Source organism: Halichoerus grypus, chromosome 12 (genome assembly GCF_964656455.1).
Source record: "Halichoerus grypus chromosome 12, mHalGry1.hap1.1, whole genome shotgun sequence".
NCBI lineage: Eukaryota > Metazoa > Chordata > Mammalia > Carnivora > Phocidae > Halichoerus > Halichoerus grypus.
Window position 1 is genome coordinate 88,775,948 of NC_135723.1, and position 20,734 is coordinate 88,796,681.

The following is a 20,734-nucleotide window of genomic DNA, read 5'->3' on the forward strand; positions in this document are numbered from 1 at the left end:
GAAAAAATGGACTTCAAAACAAAGACTGTAACAAGAGACAAAGAAGGACACTACAGGGGCACCTGGGTGGCTCAGTCGTTAAGTGTCTGCCTTCGGCTCAGGTCATGATCCCAGGGTTCTAGGATCGAGTCCCACATCAGGCTCCCTGCTCGGCGGGAAGCCCGCTTCTCCCTCTCCCACTCCCCCTGCTTGTGTTCCTGCTCTCGCTATCTGCTATCTCTCTGTCAAATAAATAAATAAATAAATAAATAAATAAATAAATAAATAAATAAAAAGGACACTACATAATCATCAAGGGAACAGTCCAACAAGAAGTTATAATATTTATAAATAGTTATACACACAACATGGGAGTACCTAAATACATAAAGCAGCTAGTAACAAAGTAATCAATAGTAATACAATAATAGTGGGGGGCTTGAACACCCCACTTACATCAATGGATAGATCATTCAAACAGAAAATCAACAAAAACACAGTGGCTGTGAGTGACACATTGGACCAGATGGATCTAACAGATATATGCAGAACATTGCATCCTAAAACAGCGGAATACACATTTGACAAAGTACAACATCCATTCATTATAAAAGCCTTCAACAAAGTAGGTTTAGAGGAAACACACCTCAACATAATAAAGGCCATATATTTAAAAACCCAGAGGTAACATCATACTTAATGGTGAAAAACTGAGAGCTTTTCCCCTAAGATCAGGAACAAGACAAGGATGTCCACTCATATCACTTTTATTCAACATAGTACTGGAAGTCCTAGCAATCAGACAACAAAAGAAGTAAAAAGCATCCAAATTTGTAAGGAAGAAATAAAACTTTCACTATTTGCAAATGACATGATGCTATATATAGAAGACCCTAAAGACTCCACCAAAAAACTGCTAAAACTGATTAGTGAATTCAGTAAGGTCACAGGATACAAAAGCAATATACAGAAATTTGTTGTATTTCTATACACTAATAAAGCAACAAAAGAGAAATTTAAAAAATCCCACTTACAATTTCACCAAAAATAATAGAAAGCCTAGGAATAAGCTTAACCAAGGAGGTAAAAGACCTGTATTCTGAAAACTATAAAACACTGATGAAAGAAATTGAAGATAACACAAATGGAAAGATATTCCATGCTCATGGATTGGGAGAGAAAATATGGTTAAAATGTCTATACTACCCAAAGCAATCTACCGATTTGATGTAATTCCTATCAAAATACTAACAGCATTTTTTTATAGAACTAGATCAAATAACACTAAAATCTGTGCAGAACCACAAAAGACCCTGAATAGCCAAAGTAATCTTGAAAAAGAAGAACAAAAGTAGAGGTATCACAGTCCCAGATTTCAAGATATACTACAAAACTGTAGGAATCAAAACAGTACAATACGGGCACAAAAATAGACACACAGATCAGAAGAGAGCGCCCTGAAATAAACCCCCAATTCTTTGGTCAGTTAATCTTTGACAAAGGAGGCAAGAATATGCAATGAGAAAAAGACAGTCTCTTCAACAACTGGTGAGGAGAAAAGTTGACAGCTACAGGCAAAAGAATGAAACTGGACCACTTTCTTACAACATACAGAAAAATAAACTCCAAATGGATTAAGGACTTAAATGTGAGACCTGAAACCATAAAAAGCGTACACTAAGAGAGCATAGGCATTGGCTGTGGCAACATTTTGCTAGATAGGCCTCCTAAGGCAAAGGAAACAAAAGTAAAATAAACTATTGAGACTACATCAAAATAAAAAACATTTGTACAGCAAAGGAAACAATCTGCAAAACTAAAAGACAACCTACCAAATGGGAGAAGATATTTGCAAATGACATAGCTGATAAACGGTTAGTATCTAGAATATATAAAGACCTGATACAACTCAACACCCAAAAAACAAATAATCCAATTAAAAATGGGCAGAAGACATGAACAGACATTTCTCCAAAGACATACAGATGGCCACTGACACATGAAAAGATGCTCAACATCACTCATCATCAGGGAAATGCAACTTAAAACCACAATGAGAGATCACCTCACACTTGTCAGAATGGCTAAAATCAACAATGTAAGAAACAACAGGTGTTGGCAAGAATGTGGAGAAAACAGTGCACCCTCATGCACTGTTGGTGGGAATGCAAGCTGGTGTGGCCACGGTAGAAAATAGTATGGAGATCCTCAAAAAATTAAAAAGAATTACCATATGTTCCAGTAACTTCACTACTGGCTATTTACCCAAAGAATACAAGAACACTAATTTGAAAAGATCTATGCACCCCAATGTTTATTGCAGCATTATTTACAATAGGCAAGATATGGAAGCAACCCAAGCATTCTTCGTAGATGAATGGATGCAGAAGATGTGGCATATATGCATAATGGAATATAAACCATAAAAAAGAATGAAATCTCGCCATTTGCAACAACATGGATGGAGGTAGAGGGTATAATGCTAAGCGAAATAAGTCAGAGAAAGACAAATACTATGTGATTTCACTAACGTGGAATTTAAGAAACAAATGAACAAAGAGACAACACAAACTCCTAAAACATAGAGAACTGGTGGTTACCAGAGGAGAGGTGGGTAGGGGAATGGGCCAAATAGGTGAAGGAGATTAAGAATATACTTATCATGAGGAGTACTTAGTAATGTATACAACTGTTGAATTACTATTTGTACACCTGAAACCAATATAACGTGTATGTTAATTACACTGGAATTAAAAACAAAATTTTTAAAAAGAAAACTGTGATTAATATGTTAAGTGCCCTAATGGGACAAGTAACCAACATGGAAAAACAGCGGGCAATATCAGCAAAGATCTGGAAGGCTTTAAGAAAGAATCGAAACGAAATGCTAAAAACCAAAAACACTTAACAGAAATGAAGAATACCTTTGATGCCTCATCAGTAGTAAACTAGAAGTGGTCAAGGAAAGAATCAGTGAGCTTAAGGATAGGTAAGACCAACTTCCCAAACTGAAATGCAAAGAACAAGAAGGAGGAAAACAAACAGAATATCAAAGGTCTGTGGGACAATTTTAGAAGATGTAATATATACACAATTGGGATGCCAGGAGGAGAGGAAAAAGAACAGAACCACAGAAAACAAATATTTGTATTGTTAATGTGTTGTCCAAATATAAACTGTACTTTGCTCATGTATCTGCATGGTTGGCAGTGAAAAGGTAAAATTTGGCACATTTCATTCCATCCATAAACTTCTATCAAAGAAAATGAAAAGATCTTACCAGCTACATGTCTTCACACCTTGTACTAAAAAATAGTGTGACTTGCACCAGTCAGAATGGCTAAAATTAACAAGTCAGGAAAGGACAGATGTTGGCGAGGATGCAGAGAAAGGGGAACCCTCCTACACTGTTGGTGGGAATGCAAGCTGGTGCAGCCACTCTGGGAAACAGTATGGAGGTTCCTCAAAAAGTTGAAAATAGAGCTACCCTACGATCCAGCCATTGCACTACAGGGTATTTACCCCAAAGATACAAATGTAGGGATCCGAAGGGGCACATGCACCCCAATGTTTATAGCAGCAATGTCCACAATAGCCAAACTATTGAAAGAGCCTAGATGTCCATCAACAGATGAATGGATATACACACACAATGGAATATTATGCAGCCATCAAGAAAATGAAATTGTGCCATTTGCAACGATGTGGATGGAACTAGAGGGTATTATGCTAAGCAAAATAAGTCAATCAGAGAAAGACAAGTATCATATGATCTCATTGATATGAGGAATTTGAGAAACAAGACAGAGGATCATAGGGGAAGGGAGGGGAAAAATGAAACAAGATGAAACCAGAGAGGGAGACAAACCATAAGAGACTCTTAATCTCAGGAAACAAACTGAGGGCTGCTGGAGTGGAGGGTGGTGGGAGGGATGGGGTGGCTGGGTGATGGACATTGGGGAGGGTATGTGCTATGGTGAGTGCTGTGAATTGTGTAAGACTGATGAATCACAGACCTGTACCCCTGAAACAAATAATATGTTAATTAAAAAAATTTTTTAAATTAATTACTTTTTAAAAATAATGTGATTTGCTATCCTGTGATATTGAAGCTTTCATAATGAAAATTTCTGGTCACTTTTTAGTTTCCTCAAAATTTGCAGAAACACTTAATGAAATTTTTGACTTTATAGAAAGGAAGAAGATCGCTTCCTTAGACCTGGGCCTACGAGATGTCTGTCATTGTTGCCAGCTATAGGCAAGCCATCAAAATGTTAGTCTGCCATTAAATCACATTTTCAACACGTGGGACAAGAAAAATGTCCTCTTAATTTGGAAATACTTTGAAGATTAGAATATAGGGAAGGACCACAGTGAAATAATTTATATGCTGTTTCTCTAAAACTGTTTGAAGATCTCTGAAGAAGCACCAAGGACTGTAGAAAAGGATTCATTGCACCCGAACTATTTGGCATTGTATGTAGGTTATGACAAAAACTCACACAGTGAAAAAGAAAATGACTTTTAGGGGGAAGAAAGACTGCCTCAAAACTCAAAGATATGTCACCAGACAGGGGCAGCCAAATCAAACAGCCATGAAAAACTAATTTATTTGAAATCCACCTTCAGTTTAAGTTCAGATTACCTCTTTGCTTTATAAACATTTTCCCCCGAGAAAGAAGTTTAACATATGGTGATATCCGGTGTGCTTCAAAGGGTCTAAAAACAATGGACATTTCAGATATGCAGAGCCTACACGATGAATTTAAAGATGCAGATGGCCTGAATGCCAAAAAGCTAGTCTACTAAAAGTAAGCTTGGACATTTTTAGAGAGATGGAAACTAATTCCTTACCAAGTCCAAACACCTGCTGCTGCTAGTAAGTAAAATCGTACTGCATGCTCGGATCCGTCTGTTGATGGGATCTCTAACTCGATGTCATTGCACTGGACCGCCACCAGGGACCAGTGTAAAGTGGGCTTGATTAAAGGAGACCAGCAAGTCAGGTCTCTGAACGTGGCAGTGTTACCACTATGTAAAAGAGGAACATCCAAAAGGTACAGGCAGTTCAGAGAAGTATTATCAGAAAAGGGAACACAAAGTGCAAAAATATCCTACTTTAGGGCGCCTGGGTGGCTCAGTTGGTTAAGCAACTGCCTTCGGCTCAGGTCATGATCCTGGAGTCCCGGGATCGAGTCCCGCATCGGGCTCCCTGCTCGGCAGGGAGTCTGCTTCTCCCTCTGACCCTCCTCCCTCTCATGCTCTCTGTCTCTCATTCTCTCTCTCTCTCATTCTCTCTCTCTCAAATAAATAAATAAAATCTTTAAAAAAAAAATATCCTACTTTATCATGGGACATAAATCCATCATTGTTAATTCTTATTAAATATAGGAAGTATCTGTTAGCTCCATTATATTTACTTTAGCTTTTAAAAGTCTTATATTTATGTGTCTTAAAAATGCACAATAATATGGATTGTAAAATTTAAATATCCAATAACGAGTTAAAATCTGTATCAGAGGAGAGAAACAAAAATATTGTTCTATTATTCTCACACTATTTAATGTGTTCTGTAAGTTACTGGTAATTGCCACTGTTAACTGGTCCTTATTGTTTTGCTTAAATAATAGTGTTTATGTAACAGAAAATCAAATACAGAATGTCATTTTAAATACCTTTTTTAAAATTTAATGTTAAAATCATAATACATGTGGGGCGCGTGGGTGGCTCAGTCATTAGGCGTCTGCCTTCGGCTCAGGTCATGATCCCAGGGTCCTGGGATCGAGCCCCGCAGCAGGCTCCCCGCTCGGTGGAAAGCCTGCTTCTCCCTCTCCTGCTCCCCTTGCTTGTGTTCCCTCTCTCGCTGTCTCTCTCTCTGTCAAATAAATATATTAAATCTTTAAAAAATAAAAATAAAGTCATAATACATGTCTACCTGTTATACTATTTTTTTGGTCTGACATGGCTATGTCCTAAGTGGGCTCTCTAAACAGTTAGTCACCTTACTGTACATGTAGATATCCTTCACAGATCTAACATATTTTCAGTTCTGAATTGTTTGACAGTTATTGGATAGGCATTTCTACTGTTTGCTATTCTTTTGAAACAGTTTAATTAAAAAGGCTTCTAGGGGAAATAAGTACTAATACACTTTATGTCTGAGTAAAACAATGGCAGATTAATTGAAGATAAGCTCAGTTAAGCTAGCCACTCAATGTATGAATGAAGTAATTGTCAAGAAGTAAAAATACTAAGTTTCATTAATCTTAAAAAAAAAAAATCTCTGTTCAGAAATTTTATGGTATATTCTCTTTTTAGTGAAAATACCTGGACGAGCTCCTGCTTGGCTTCTAAAAAGATATTTGAGGTAGGAGAACTAGATTTCTTCTACCTGACTACCTTATTTCTTCTCCTCTGGCTTCTATGATTTTGATTCTGAATTAAAGCAACAGGGAAAAGTAGCTTTTTTATAACAGTTGCCAATTGACGTCTCCTTATATTCTTCATAGTATCTGAGACTAGGCCAAGGTTATACATAGCAGTGCTTATCTGATGCATTTTGAAAGATACTGAGATTTCAGTATTCCCAAACTATCCCCAATGGATGCCTTAAAATCTACAATTATACATTTATTTCTGTGCATTTGTCACTGCATTATCTGAGTTTCTCTTTTTAAAAAAAAATATTGCTGTCATAATTATTTAGTACTTTAGAATGGATGACTATCAAATTATGACCTGTAATAGCAATTGGAACATTGGTCATATAGGGCTAATAGTAGTACCTAAAAACTGGAAGAAGAATAGAAAGTGAATTCAGGGATAACATAGATAAACTTGGTAGTTTTGTCTATACCAGTAATTATTATATCACTAGTCCCCTTGGCAAGTTTTCCTGTTCTTAGGAATAATGACATGAACAACCATCTGAACCATGGAATAGTAAGTATCTGAGGGTAGACTGAATTTGTTCAACAGAGGAAACATGGTATGTGCTTTCTTCCTTCCGTGGCTCTTCTAAGAACTTGGTTTCTACTCAATATAATGGGTTCTGTGGAAATATGCAAACTCTCCTGCCCCCAAAACCTACAAAATAGGTAAGAAACCATCTTTGGGCATGCCTGTACTTGAATCTAGAATTGATCAAACTAAGACAATTTTTAAAAATATATTACTTTTCATATCTATGGAAAGACATCAAATGAGATATCAAAATAAGAGGAAGTAGAAAAAGTATTGGAGTTACAAGATGTGAATTCTAGACCTGCCCCTCCCTCTTATTAGCTGCATGATCTTGAGCAAATAGCTTAACCATTCTGATTCCTTAACACTCCCTCTCTGATGTAAGATAGGGATAACATTGGGCATCCTGCCTAAATCATAGGACTGGTGAGATCCCCAAGTAAGATAATATCTGTAAGTCTCCTTTACATACTGTGAGGTGTAATATACAAATATAACATGACATTACATTACTCTTGATTAGACAGATAGTTCACCGTTGACACTGAAATCAAAGTACCCAATTTCTTTCAGCTCCCAAAATAGGATTCAGAGGCTCAGCAAAGACCAACAAAGACAGCTGTCAGAAACCGGTGAGAAGCCAATCCACGAAATAATTCAGCCCCAGAGCACTGATTTGTATGGAAACTGTTTCAAAGTGACATCCTTCAAGTGTCCAGTGAGCACACAGACTCCCAGTTGGACTGAGAAGACAAGGATACCAACAGAAGGTGGTTTGTTTGTTTGCTTAGGATTTTAATAAATACAAAGATTGCTTTCACTATATCATCATTAATAAATCCTATGAAATTTGGAACAGAGAGGGTTAATAGCCATTTTAGTCCTGATTCTGAAAAATACTTGCCTATTTAATTTCTATATGAATTTAATACAGGAAAAAAAAGTTTAATATAGCTTTGAAAAAAATCTATTTAATTGCCTTATTCCCAATACCTCATCATTGATGCCTTCTCCATACCAGAGAATAAAAAAGAAATGAACTGATACACATGACATGGATGAATCTCAAAATCATTGTGCTGAGTACAAGAAGTCAGACACAGAACAGTAAATGCTGTACAAAATCTCATGTATATGAAATGCAAACTGATTTATAGAGACAAAAAAAAGATAAAGTTTTCCTGGAGGAAGAAGGGATAGAGTAGGAGATGAAGGGAAGAATGGACTAGAAAGGAACACAAGGAATCTCTTAGGGATGATCTTTTCTAGATCTTGAATGTGGTGATGGTTTCACAATTGTTTACAACTGTTGAATTACCAGAGTTTTAGTTTCCAGAGCAACTAGCTAGGTGGGGTTATCCTCTGCTGGGATGGTAAAGACTGAGGGCCGACTAGCTAGGTGGGGTTATCCTCTGCTGGGATGGTAAAGACTGAGGGCCGACTAGCTAGGTGGGGTTATCCTCAACTGGGATGGTAAAGACTGAGTGCCGAGCAGCAATTCCGTTTAGACTTGTTTTTGAAATGCCTTTCAGACACTGAAGCAGAGGTACTGAATTAGCAGTTGGATATAGGAGTCTGGAGTTCAAGGAAGAGGTCTGGGCTGGATATACATTTAGGTATTTTCAGATAAAGATAGGATTTTAGTGCGTGAACCTGGATGAGACTCCTGAGGACCGATAATAGAAGAGGGTTGAGCAAATCCTTGGGAATTCCAGTACTGATGGATCAGGAAAAGAATAAGAACCAACAAAGAAGCATAAGGAGCACCTTGTGGGTCAGGAGGAAAACCAAGAGGATGTGTTGTCCTGGAAGTTAAGTAAGAAGGTGTAGCAAGGGGGAGGGAATAATCAACTAAGTCTAATGCTTCTGATAAGTGATGTGGATTTACTATTGGGTTTTACAACATGGAGGTTTTATTCAGGATCTGGGTCAGAGAAATTTCAGTAGAATGACAGAGGTACAAATCTAATTAAAGTGTATTTTAAAATAGGAGTGAGATTGGAGACAGGTAGTCTTCATGGAATTTTGTTGAAAAGGGAGAATTTTTTTTCAGTGTCCACCACAGCTACTAAAAATTCTGTTTCTCAACCTTATTCAACCTTTCCTGAGCTGAGATTCTCAGATTCTTGATTACATTATTTTTTTTTAAAGATTTTATTTATTTATTTGACAGAGAAAGAGAGAGCACAAGCAGGGGGGAGCAGGAGAGGGAGAAGCAGGCTCTCCACTGAGCAGGGAGCCCAATGTGGAACTCGATCCCAGGACCCCAAGATCATGACTTGAACCGAAGGCAGACGCTTAACTGACTGAGCCACCAGGTGCCCCTTGATTACATTATCTCACAGGCATATGTCCTGGTGAATCTTGATGACATACTAATAAAAACTCTACAATTTTTTTTTTTACCTGAAGTCACTTCAGAAGGAGCTATCTTTTCTTATTCTTTTGTGTTGTCCTCCCCGCCTTTTTTTTTTTTTTTTTTTTACAACATATGCATTTAGGGCTATACATTTTCCTCTAAAATGTCCTAGCTTCGTTATCACTCAATTTATTACAGAATAAATTGTCCTTTCCCATTACTGAACTTATCAAGTAGGAAATGAGATGGATTCTGTCAGAGATTAGAGGTCCCGTCAGACTTCTTCAGTTCTGGAAGAGTTTATATTTACTGATGAGCTATGGCAAAAACACAGAAATTCAACTGACTGAGGAGAGTAGGGGAGGAGTAATAAATCCTGGCAGAGAGGTTTCTATCTAAGTCATTTCTTCTTTGGATTTGGTAAACACAAACCCAGTACTCTTGCAGTATCCAGTCTTCTATTTAGCTAGACCACCAGCGCCCAAAAGTGAGTCATGACATTCCAGGCATCACTAAGTCTCCTTGGAACGTGCTTGACCTGCACAGGTTGTTTATATTAGCTACCAATAACCATTTCACCTCGTGCCAGTGATGGGTTCTAACTAATGATCATCATAGGAGCAAAAAGAAATCCAGTTATTGAAGCTGAGTGATGGGTTTAAGAGGGAGTTTCTTATACTCATCTCTCTTTTTTGGAGGGATATTGAAATTTTAAAAAATGAAGTCCAAATGTGTACTCTCCCAACTATCAGTGATGCCCTAGATCTCCTGCCCATCAATTTCCTCAGTAACATAATTCTAATTACTACACTCTTTCTCACTTTCTCAAAATATAGTCAACATTCACTTTTAATAATGGACAATTCCTTTTTTTAAAAGCCTTACTGTGGAAAATGCAAACATAAACAAGAGTAGAGAGAATATGATAATGAATCCACTGGGTCCTAGGACCCACCCTTAATAGTTACCAGCATCCTGCTATTCTTTCATCTATATTCCCACTTTTTTTACTAAAGTATTTAAATCACATTCATCATATCATATCATTTTGCCCATAAATAGTTCAGTGTGTATCTCTAACTTTTCTTTTTACAAAGCATAACGTATTTAATGCGTTTATTCTAAGTGTATTCTACTTTTTCTCATGTTGTCTGCGTACCACCTTAGGCATTATAGTTATAAGTAATCCTGCCACATCCTTTAAAATGTCTACTAGCCTTCCTTCAGGCTTTACTCAGGGTTTCTTTTTATCCCTCAGCTCTCTCCTATTGGATTTTTAAGAATTGTGTCAAAATACACATGAAATAAAATTTACCATCTTAACTATTTTTTAGCGTCAAGTACGTTCACCTTGTCATGTACACAATCTCCAAAATTCTTTTCATCTTACAAAACTGAAACTCTATACCCATTAAACAACTCCCCATTCCTCACTCCTCCCAGCTCCTGGCAACTATCCTACTTTGAATCTCTCTGACTTTGACTATTCTAAGTACCTCATATAAGTGGAATCAAATATTTGGAAGACAAACACATTATTTGTCTTTTTGTGACTGGTCTATTTCACTGAACATAATGTCCTCAAGTTTCATCCATGGTGTAGGAGGTGTCAGAATTTCCTTCCTTATTAAGGCTGAGTGACACTCCATTGTATGTATCTACCACCTGTTGTCTATCCATTCATCCATCAATAGGCACTTGGGTTCCTTCTACCTTTTTGGCTACTGTGAATTGAATGATGCTGCTTTTATGAACATATACAAATAACTCTTTGAAACTCTGCTTTCAACTCTTTGGGGCATATACCCAGACGTAGAATTGCTGGCTCATATAGTAATTCTATTTTCAATTTTTTGAGGATCCACCATACTTTTCTTCATAGTGACTGCACCATTTTACATTCCCAGCAACAGTATGCCAGGGTTCTAATTTCTCCACATCCTTATCAACACTTGTTATTTTCTGAGTTTTTTTTTAGAGTAGTCTTACTAATGGAAGGGGGAGATAAACACTTTTTAAAAATGTTATTATAATAATTATCACAATTAACAAAATAATAATTCCTTCATATCCTGTAGTAAAGAAGGGATTTCCAGCATGCCCTTCCCATGGTCTTTCCCATATCTCCATCCTTCTGTTTCCCAAGATCAGAAGCTTTGCAGTCACCACAGACTCCTTTCTTCTCACATCCCACACTAATTATCTCAAAATACAGGGTTATATAACAGCAGGGTCCTGCTAAAACAAATCTCAGATGTTGATACTCCTCTGCTCAAAATCAAAACCTTTCTGTAGCTCCCCGTTTCACACTCAGTAAAATCAGTCTTTACAATGGCCTGTGAGGCACCATGTGAACTCAGTCCAAGTCACCTCGCTGAGCTGCTGTCTTAGCTCTTTCCCCTTAATTCAATCTGCTTTAGCCACTTGGGCCATCTTGGTGACCCTTCAGTACACTACCATGCTCCTAGTTCAGGGCCTTTGCATTTACTATTTTTCTTGCCTAGAATGCTCTTTTCCTCTGGTATCTGCTTGACTCACTCCCTAACTCCTTTGACATGGCAGCTTCACAGAGAGGCCTTCCCTGAACACCTTTTAAAAAAACAGAAATCAGCCCCTTCCCCCAAAATTCTTTATTCCCCTCCCCAGCTTTATTTTAACCTGTAAACTTTATCATTATCTGACATATTATATATGTTACTTATTTGCTATTTTCTGACTCTGTAATTAAAATATAAGCTTCAAATGGATAAGAATTTTTAGATAGATCCTTGGCACATAATATTCAATAAATAATTGTTGAGTCAATTCAGTTCATGTATCTATACATATATTTGTGGTTGCTCCCCAGATCTGCATCACAACCTTAAAAGCAAAATGAAAGAATGTACTTCTTTCCAGAGCAAGAAGACTGGCATAAATTGGACAGATGATGAAAAAAGAATCTACAGGGATAAAAGAATAGCTCAAACTCAAGAAATATTGCAGTATTTGCTCCCTATCATGGAAAGTACTAAAAATGCGCAAACCCCTCAGATGAAACAAATACTCAACCCAAGAACCAACTGCCAAATTCAACATCAGTAAGTCAATACAATTTTGTCATTCTCAGCTATTTAATACATTTTTATAAGGAAGCAATGCTTATTAATTCATTATCCTATGGAACAAACATATGCTCTTAAAAATGGTGGCAGCTACACCACATTTGACAAAGGAACAAAAAACCAAAGCCATTCAGAAAACATTGTATATGTGAAGGGAGTAGGTTATCAGGCCTTATTTGATTGTTTATTTGCGTGAAATCACTCGTTAATTTGGATCTCTAATTAAAGTTGTGTGAATAAAGTATGACTGTAGCCTGACTTCAGATTTTTCTGATGTGTTTAAGCCTTATAATCCTAGGGAGCAACCAGAATTAGAAATAATTGACTTGAATTACTTAAGCTTATTGATATTCAGAGGAAAGCATAAAGAATAAGACCAGATTTCTTTTAAAGATAAAAAAAAATAGAACCATCACTAAGACTAAAAGGAAACACATATACCTAAAAGACAACAGCAAGCTGAAAATATTATTAACAAATCTTGATGAAGTATCTTCTGTGTGCTAGACACGATTCTGTGTTTATACACACATGCACATAATGTTTTACATTCTACATGTAAGGAAATTGAGGTACAAAGAGAGTAAGTAATTTGTCCAAGGTCACACAGCCAATAGACATTTTGTTTCCAGAGTCTGTTATATTCTCTTTAAAATATAAATGAAAAAACAGAGGACCAACAAACTTAATATTCACAGATAACCTACACAACAATGACAAAATTGTGAATATTTCAGTAGGAAAATGAGCAAAGGCTATGAACCAGAAATTCACAAAAGAAAAAAATTGGTCAATGAACATTTAAAATGTTTAATCTCACTTAAATTGAAGGAGTGCAAATTAAAACAATAATGAAATACTATTCATTTTTGCTTCTCAATGGAAGCATTCACTCACTGATGGTTGGAATATGAACTGATACAGAGCTGTTTTTCTTTTGGTTTTGGGGGGTTTTTTGATGCAGAGTTTTGGAAGGCAATCCAACAATATAAATGAAAAATCCTCAATATCATACATTCATTTCCACTAAAAAATTCCACTTTTAGAAACTAAACCTAGGGATGGGGCGCCTGGGTGGCTCAGTCTGTTAAGTGTCTGACTCTTGATTTTAGCTCAGGTCATGAGCTCAGGGTTGTGAGATCAAGCCCCACATCAGGCTCTGCGCAGAGCATGGAGCCTGCTTAAGATTCTCTCTCTCTCCTTCTCCCTCTGCCCCTCCCCCACCTCTTTCTTCCTCTCTCTCAAAAAAAAAAAGAAATTAAACCTCGGGAAAAAGGGGGAAAAAAACCCAGGTAAGAGGTTTCTGTAGTGATGTTTACTTCTTTATATATTTTTAAAGATTTATTTTTATTTTAGAGAGAGAATGAGTGAGGGTGGGTGGGGAGAGACAGAGGGAGAGGGAGAGGGAGAGAGAATCTGAAGCAGACTCCCCACTGAGCGCAGACCCTGAGATCATGACCTGAGCCGAAATCAAGAGTCAGACACTCAACTGACTGAACCCCAGACACCCCAATGTTCATTTCAGTATTGTTTATAAGAGTCAAAGAAAAAGGAAAAGAAATGAACCTAAATGTTCAACAATAGAAAAATTGCTTAATTATAGTATATCGATAAAATGAAATATTATGTAGCCATGAAATATAAGTACAGATTAATTAACATGGGATACTGTTCACAATGCATAAGTGAATAAAAACTACAGAACAACTTTGGTATGGTTGCATTTATGGACTATGTAAATCTATTTAATGTATACATCTTATACACAAACACATATACACCTAGAAAAATCTCTGGTAGCATAGTCCCAACAATGATTCTCTCTGGATAAAGCATTGACAGAGGATGATATTCCTCTTTTATGCTTTTTTCCCCCTAAATTTTGATTAATGCCTACTTCTTTATAGTATAATCAGCAAAGTCAATAAAATTACAAGAATAGGCAGTTGGTGGCAGTTTCCAATCAGAAGGGATAGCTGTCATGGCGGCAGTTTCCAATCAGAAGGGACAGCTGTCATGCTGGGGAAGGCGGTGCCTAACAAACTGTGTGACACTGAACTAGTCAATCACTGGACACTACCTCAGAAACTAATTATGTACTGTACAGTAGCTAACTGAACATAATAAAAAAAAAGGAAAGAAATTATATCTAATAGGTCAGCTTATATGGGAGAAACAGACAGCATACATAGGCCCAGGCACACAAGGGATCAAACACATATGATAATATCAGCAGACTAAAAAATCAGGAAACTAATAACAAAATACAATGGACCTAGGCACAGGTGACAAGACATAGCTTGATTTTTAATCATTTTCATGAGAGATCTCTTACACACTTGAACCCAGAAATGTACTCAGTGTGGATTGGCCTGAGTCTGGAAGGGTAGACAGCTAATAGACTGTATTAATTAAGAACTCTTTGGTTGCAAATAATAGAAACCAATTTAAGCTAGCTTAATCAAAAATATAAGGTAGGGTAAGAGGTAAGAAGTATAAGAAAACCCAAGACTATTTATGGAAATAAAGGGGAGAGAGTTTTCAGCCAGGTCTCAGAAAAGGGCTGAAACTAGGGAATGCAAAGCCACCCGAACTCTTTATCCATCTTCAATTTCTGCTTTTCTCTCTCTACAGAAATCTTTTCATACCTCTTAACTGCACAAATTTGCATCCTCCAAGCACTTTCACTTACAAGACTCACTGTCTCTCCTTCCCGATTCTAAGTTACAGGGAAAGAGAATCTGATTGGCAACCATGCCAGCGGGTAGAGAACAGATAGTTACAAATGGCTGATGGAGGGGCGCCTGGATGGCTCAGTCAATTAAGCAGCTCAGGTCATGATCCCAGGGTCCTGGGATCGAGCCCCGCATTGGGCTCCCCGCTCGGCGGGAGGCCTGCTTCTCCCTCTCGCACTCCCCCTGCTTGTGTTCCCTCTCTCACTGTCTCTCTCTGTCAAATAAATAAAAATAAATAAAATCTATAAAAAACAACAACAACAACAAATGGCTGATGGAAGGCCTACCCTTGTGGATCAAGAGGTAGTCAGTCCCCAGAGAAGGGCACCTTGTGCCTGGAGCAGACCCTTCCCCAAAGTATCTACCGTAGGTATACATGGAGATAAGAAAAAATAGGAAAATAGCAAGCAAGACCATTCTTAACAGATTAATTCACTATATACTTAAATACAATCAAGTGGATATTTTTTGCTCTTTGAACTTCTTTATGGCTTTATGTATTTTGTCCGATTGGCTCAGCACACATACTGTCACCCATAGTAAGAGATTACAGAGCAAAGTGAGAATAAACCAAAAAATGAGAAAAATCACACTTTCGTCAAACCATTTTAGACATCTATCCAAATTTGGATCAGGGAGAGAATACTTAATGTGCTTCCACAGCTGGCAGAATTCTCATGCTACAGAATGTAACAGTTGAACATAACTTTAGGGCTGGAACTTAAATTGTCCGTTCTGTTTGTAACCAAAGTGAATAGAGTCTAGGCGGATACTAATCAATATCATATTAGCAAGATGATTTACATCTCTTTATCTCTGTCAAACATTGTTCAGAAATCAGATATTAAGCAATAAATCTCATATTTGGCATTCCATCTTTTAATGATAAAAATTCTTGAGAAACACTATGCAGATCAAAATGGGACTGGAGAGATTTTCCACTTCCAGGAAGAAATAGATGCAGCTTCCATCTCTTGGACTCATATTGATCTTTTTACTGACTGTAGAAAAAAAAATGTATAGCATATAACTAAGTATATTCTAATAGAATAAACAAGTAGATTTTTAGAGAAAAGTGGAATTTTAGAGAACATTTACTAACTAGATGTATAGGTAAGGCACTGAGGCCCAGAGTGGCCATTGTATGAGGAAGCTTGGGTCAGGGCACGTATCTCAAACATACCCTCTTGGCATTCAGAAGTACAAGAGGATGATATTCCTTTTTATCCACTCTTCAGGAGTGGTTCTGAAAAATCATGAGCAGAAATTGAAGACATGGATCATTCTCATAGAAATAATGGTAAAGGTCCTAAGGGAAAATGAATTCACCAAAGGATTTAAAAATAAGACTTAAACTAAAATACCTAAGGACTACAAATACCTAGCGTACATGACAAAAACTCGTATTTCATTTCTTTTCTAGACTAACGCCAGCTACTTACATAAATACAAAGAGATACAGCACATCCTGGACACCACCCAGAAATCACCCTTTTGTAAGCCAAAGGAATCTTACGGTAAGCTCTCCAGAGTGGCTCCAGTCTGTGTCCCAGAGATCACTTGAAAGTCTGTCAGCTCTCAAAGTGCCCAAGAAGAAGAAAAAACACTCTCGAATCAAGGCCACAAAGACTAAAGACATGAAACCTCTCAGCAGCAAATGGGAGACTACTCCCTCAAGTTTTGAAAAGGATGCAGATATTATCAAAGAAAAGAGTCTTCAAGCTGAAGAATCCAATGAGCAAAACTCGACGCAAATAGCTCCACGTCCAACTAAAAATAGGGACGAGCAACCAAGTAAGAATCATGGACAGCCCACCTTCTATTTGAAGTTCCAAAGGGACAAATAATTTAGCTTTATGCTACTCTGAAAACCGTGGATGAAAAATACCATATGCTTACATAGTAAAAAGAAAAGGAAAAGAAAGAAAAAGAGAAAGCCCTCCCCAGCCCTCTATCTCTATCCCTCCCCTTACACATACATATGCATATACTAAAAGTCTAGATAACCCATCTTCATTAGTGACAACATCTTTCAGAGATTTAGAAAGAAATCCAGAGAAAATACAGAAAATTTAAAATCACTTATTTATATTTGATTTTTGCCAAGATGGAAAAAAAATCTATGAACTTTTGAATTCTCCCAAAACAACGTATGCATAGAACACCAAAAAAACTAAGAACTCAAGGACGGAATGACATGTACCATCAGTGACTTTAACATCCCTACTAGGCACCTTAATGAATCAGTCAACAAACATCTTTTCTTGAATTTCTGTTTTATCTTTAGTGTGCTAGAAACCATCAGTGATATAAAAGACATTTCTCCCCACTAGAAGATTACTGTATAATTGTACATATAAAACACACAAGACTAAAATAATTACAGAATAAGAGGGTGCATAGGAAAGTACTAAGTTGTATAGCTCCAACAATTAAAGAAAATACTATATATTAAAGGACGTTAATTGCACAGAGCAAGTGTGTCACAAAATGGCACTGAAATGCATAGATTATGGTATACAATGGTCATTTTACTTCTCAAAATGTAGCAACCATGTAAAAGATCAGATGTGCAGTTTGCTTTAGAGCTAATGAATGTACATCTCCAGCCATTTATTCATGTGAAAGCAAGTAGAACATCTCACAGTTTATCACTGATAAGACAGCAGTGGTGGAATTCCTCAAGGACACTGCAGAGAAATAGGTATGTCAGGCAAATAAGTCAAGATGGATGTGATAAGTGAGAAAACAAGAGTCACAGGTCACCAGTGGTGTCCATTACAGGATAAGGATAAGCAGAATGAGAATCAGGTAGATGAGGCACATGAAAGTTATAGGCTAAAAGCTAATTAGGTCATGGTAGCAAGATGTAACTAAGAAAAGCTAAGGTTGGGTAGTCTACTCTCAACAATTACAATAGCCAAAGAGGGTTCAAGGAGAGCTCACTGGGATAGTAAAAGAGTAACTGCTATATTTTTGTTTTGGTTTTATTTTTGGTTTTAATAGAGTTTATTTTTTAGAGAAAGTTCACATCAATACTGAGCAGAAAGTACAGAGATTTCCCCCATAAACTCCTTGATACCCACACATACATATACATAGCCTCCCCATTATCACCATTGCCCACCACTTATTACAACTAATGAACCTATACTGATACATCATTACCATCCAAAGTCCATAGTTTACATTAGGGTTTACTCTGAGTGTTGTACATTCTGTGGGTTTGGACAAAAGTCTAACGAAATATATCTACCATTACAGTACCCATACAGCTTAGTTTCACTGGAGTGGCTCAGTCGGTTAAGCATCTGCCTTTGGCTTAGGTCATGCATGATCCTGGGACTCTGGGATCAAGTCCTGCATCAGGCTCCCTGCTCAGCGGGGAGTCTGCTTCTGCTTCTCCCTCTCCCCTCCCTCCTGCTCGTGCTCTCTCTCATGCTCTCTCAATATTTCTCTCTCTCAAATAAAATCTTAAAAAAAAAAAAAAAGGTAGTTTCACTGCCCTAAATATTCTCTCTGCATATTCATCTTTCTCTCCCCACTAACCCCTGGCAATCACTCATCTTTTTGCTGTCTCTATAGTTTAACCTTTTCCATAATATCACATAGTTGGACTCACATAATATGTAGCCTTTTCAGATTGGCTTATTTCACTTAGTAATGTGCATATACATTTTATCATGTCTTTTCATGGCTTAATAGCTAATTTGTTTATAATGCTGAATAATATTCCATTGTCAATAAAATTTATAGACTTATGGCAACGTTAACTAAGAAAAAAAAAACACAAATTAATATCAGAAATGAGAGACCATCAGTACTAATACCACAGATGTTAAAAGGTTAATAAAAGAATATTCCAAACAACTCTCTACTCACAATTTGGTTAACCTATATGGAACAGACCAATTCCCTGAAAGACGCAATCTGCCAGAATGCACACGGGAAGAGACAGACCAGCTGAAGGAGCCTGTAGCAAGTAAAGAGATGGAATCAATAAATAAGTTGTCAAAAGAGAAATCACCAGGCCCAGATGGGCTGACTGAATTCTACAAAAAATTTAAGAAATTACACCAAATCTCTACAATCTCTAACAAGACAGAAGCAGAGAAAATACTTCCTAATAGTGTATGAAATAAAACATGGTACGGCCACTTTGGGGCAGAAGACATGAACAGACACTTCTCTGAAGAAGACATACAAATGGCTAACAGACACATGAAAAAATGTTCATCATCATTAGCCATCAGGGAAATCCAAATCAAAACCACACTGAGATACCACCTTATACCAGTTAGAATGGCCAAAATGGACAGGGCAAGAAACAACAAATGTTGGAGAGGTTGTGAAGAAAGGGGAGAACCCTCTTACACTGTTGGTGGGAATGCAAGTTGGTACAGCCACTTTGGAAAACAGTGTGGAGGTTCCTCAAAAATTTAAAAATAGAGCTACCCTATGACCCAGCAATTGCACTACTGGGTATGTACCCCAAAGACACAGATGTAGTGAAAAGAAGGGCCATATGCACCCCAATGTTCATAGCAGCAATGTCTGCAATAGCCAAACTGTGGAAAGAGCCGAGATGCCCTTCAACAGATGAATGGATAAAGAAGATGTGGTCCAGGGCGCCTGGGTGGCTCAGTTGGTTAACCGACTGCCTTCGGCTCGGGTCATGATCCTGGAGTCCCGGGATCGAGTCCCGCATCAGGCTCCCTGCTCAGCAGGGAGTCTGCTTCTCCTGACCCTCCCCCCTCTCATGCTCTCTCTCGATCTCATTCTCTCTCTCAAATAAATAAAATCTTTAAAAAAAAAAAAAAAAAAAAGAAGATGTGGTCCATATATACAATGGAATATTACTCAGCCATCAGAAAGGATGAATACCCAACTTTTACATCAACATGGATGGGACTGGAGGAGATTATGCTAAGTGAAATAAGTCAAGCAGAGAAAGTCAATTATCATATGGTTTCACTTATGTGTGGAACATAAGGAATAGCATGGAGGACATTAGGAGAAGGAAGGGGAAAATGGGGGGGGGGATTGGAGGGAGAGATGAACCATGAGAGACTATGGACTCTGAGAAACAAACAGGGTTTTAGGGGGGAGGGGGGAGGGGGGATTGGTTAGCCCGGTGATGGGTATTAAGGAGGGCACGTACTGCATGGAGCACTGGGTGTTAGACGAAAACAATGGATCATGGATCACCACAACAAAAACCAATGATGTATTGTCTGGTGACTAACATAATAAACTTAAAAAAAAAAAATGGTACAGCCACTTTGAAAGACAGTTTAGTGGTTTCTTACAAAACTAAACATACTCTTACTATATAATCCAGCAATCACAGTCCTTGGTATTCATGTAAAGGAGTTGAAACTTATGTCCACAGAAAAACTTGCACACAGATATTAATAGCATCTTTATTCCTAAGTGCCAAAACTTGAATGAAACCAAGATGCCCTTTAGTAGCAGAATGGTAAATAAACTGTGGTACATCCAGACAATGGATTACTTAGCACTAAAAAGAAATGAGCTACCAAGCCATGAGAAGACATGGAGGAACCTTAAATATTTATATTGCTATCCATTTA

General features: G+C 37.5%; 1 protein-coding gene across 1 annotated transcript in view; it reads left to right on the plus strand.

Annotated features, from left to right (window-relative positions):
• AGBL3 (AGBL carboxypeptidase 3) overlaps positions 1 to 19,526 on the plus strand; it is a 63,193-nt gene extending 43,667 nt beyond the window's left edge. Inside the window, exons 15-16 of the mRNA XM_078059592.1 lie at positions 12,150 to 12,381; positions 16,564 to 19,526. Of these exons, the coding sequence (XP_077915718.1) occupies positions 12,150 to 12,381; positions 16,564 to 16,987 (656 nt within the window). The 3' untranslated portion in view covers positions 16,988 to 19,526. The remainder of the gene's footprint in view (positions 1 to 12,149; positions 12,382 to 16,563) is intronic.
• Positions 19,527 to 20,734: the final 1,208 nt, after the last annotated feature.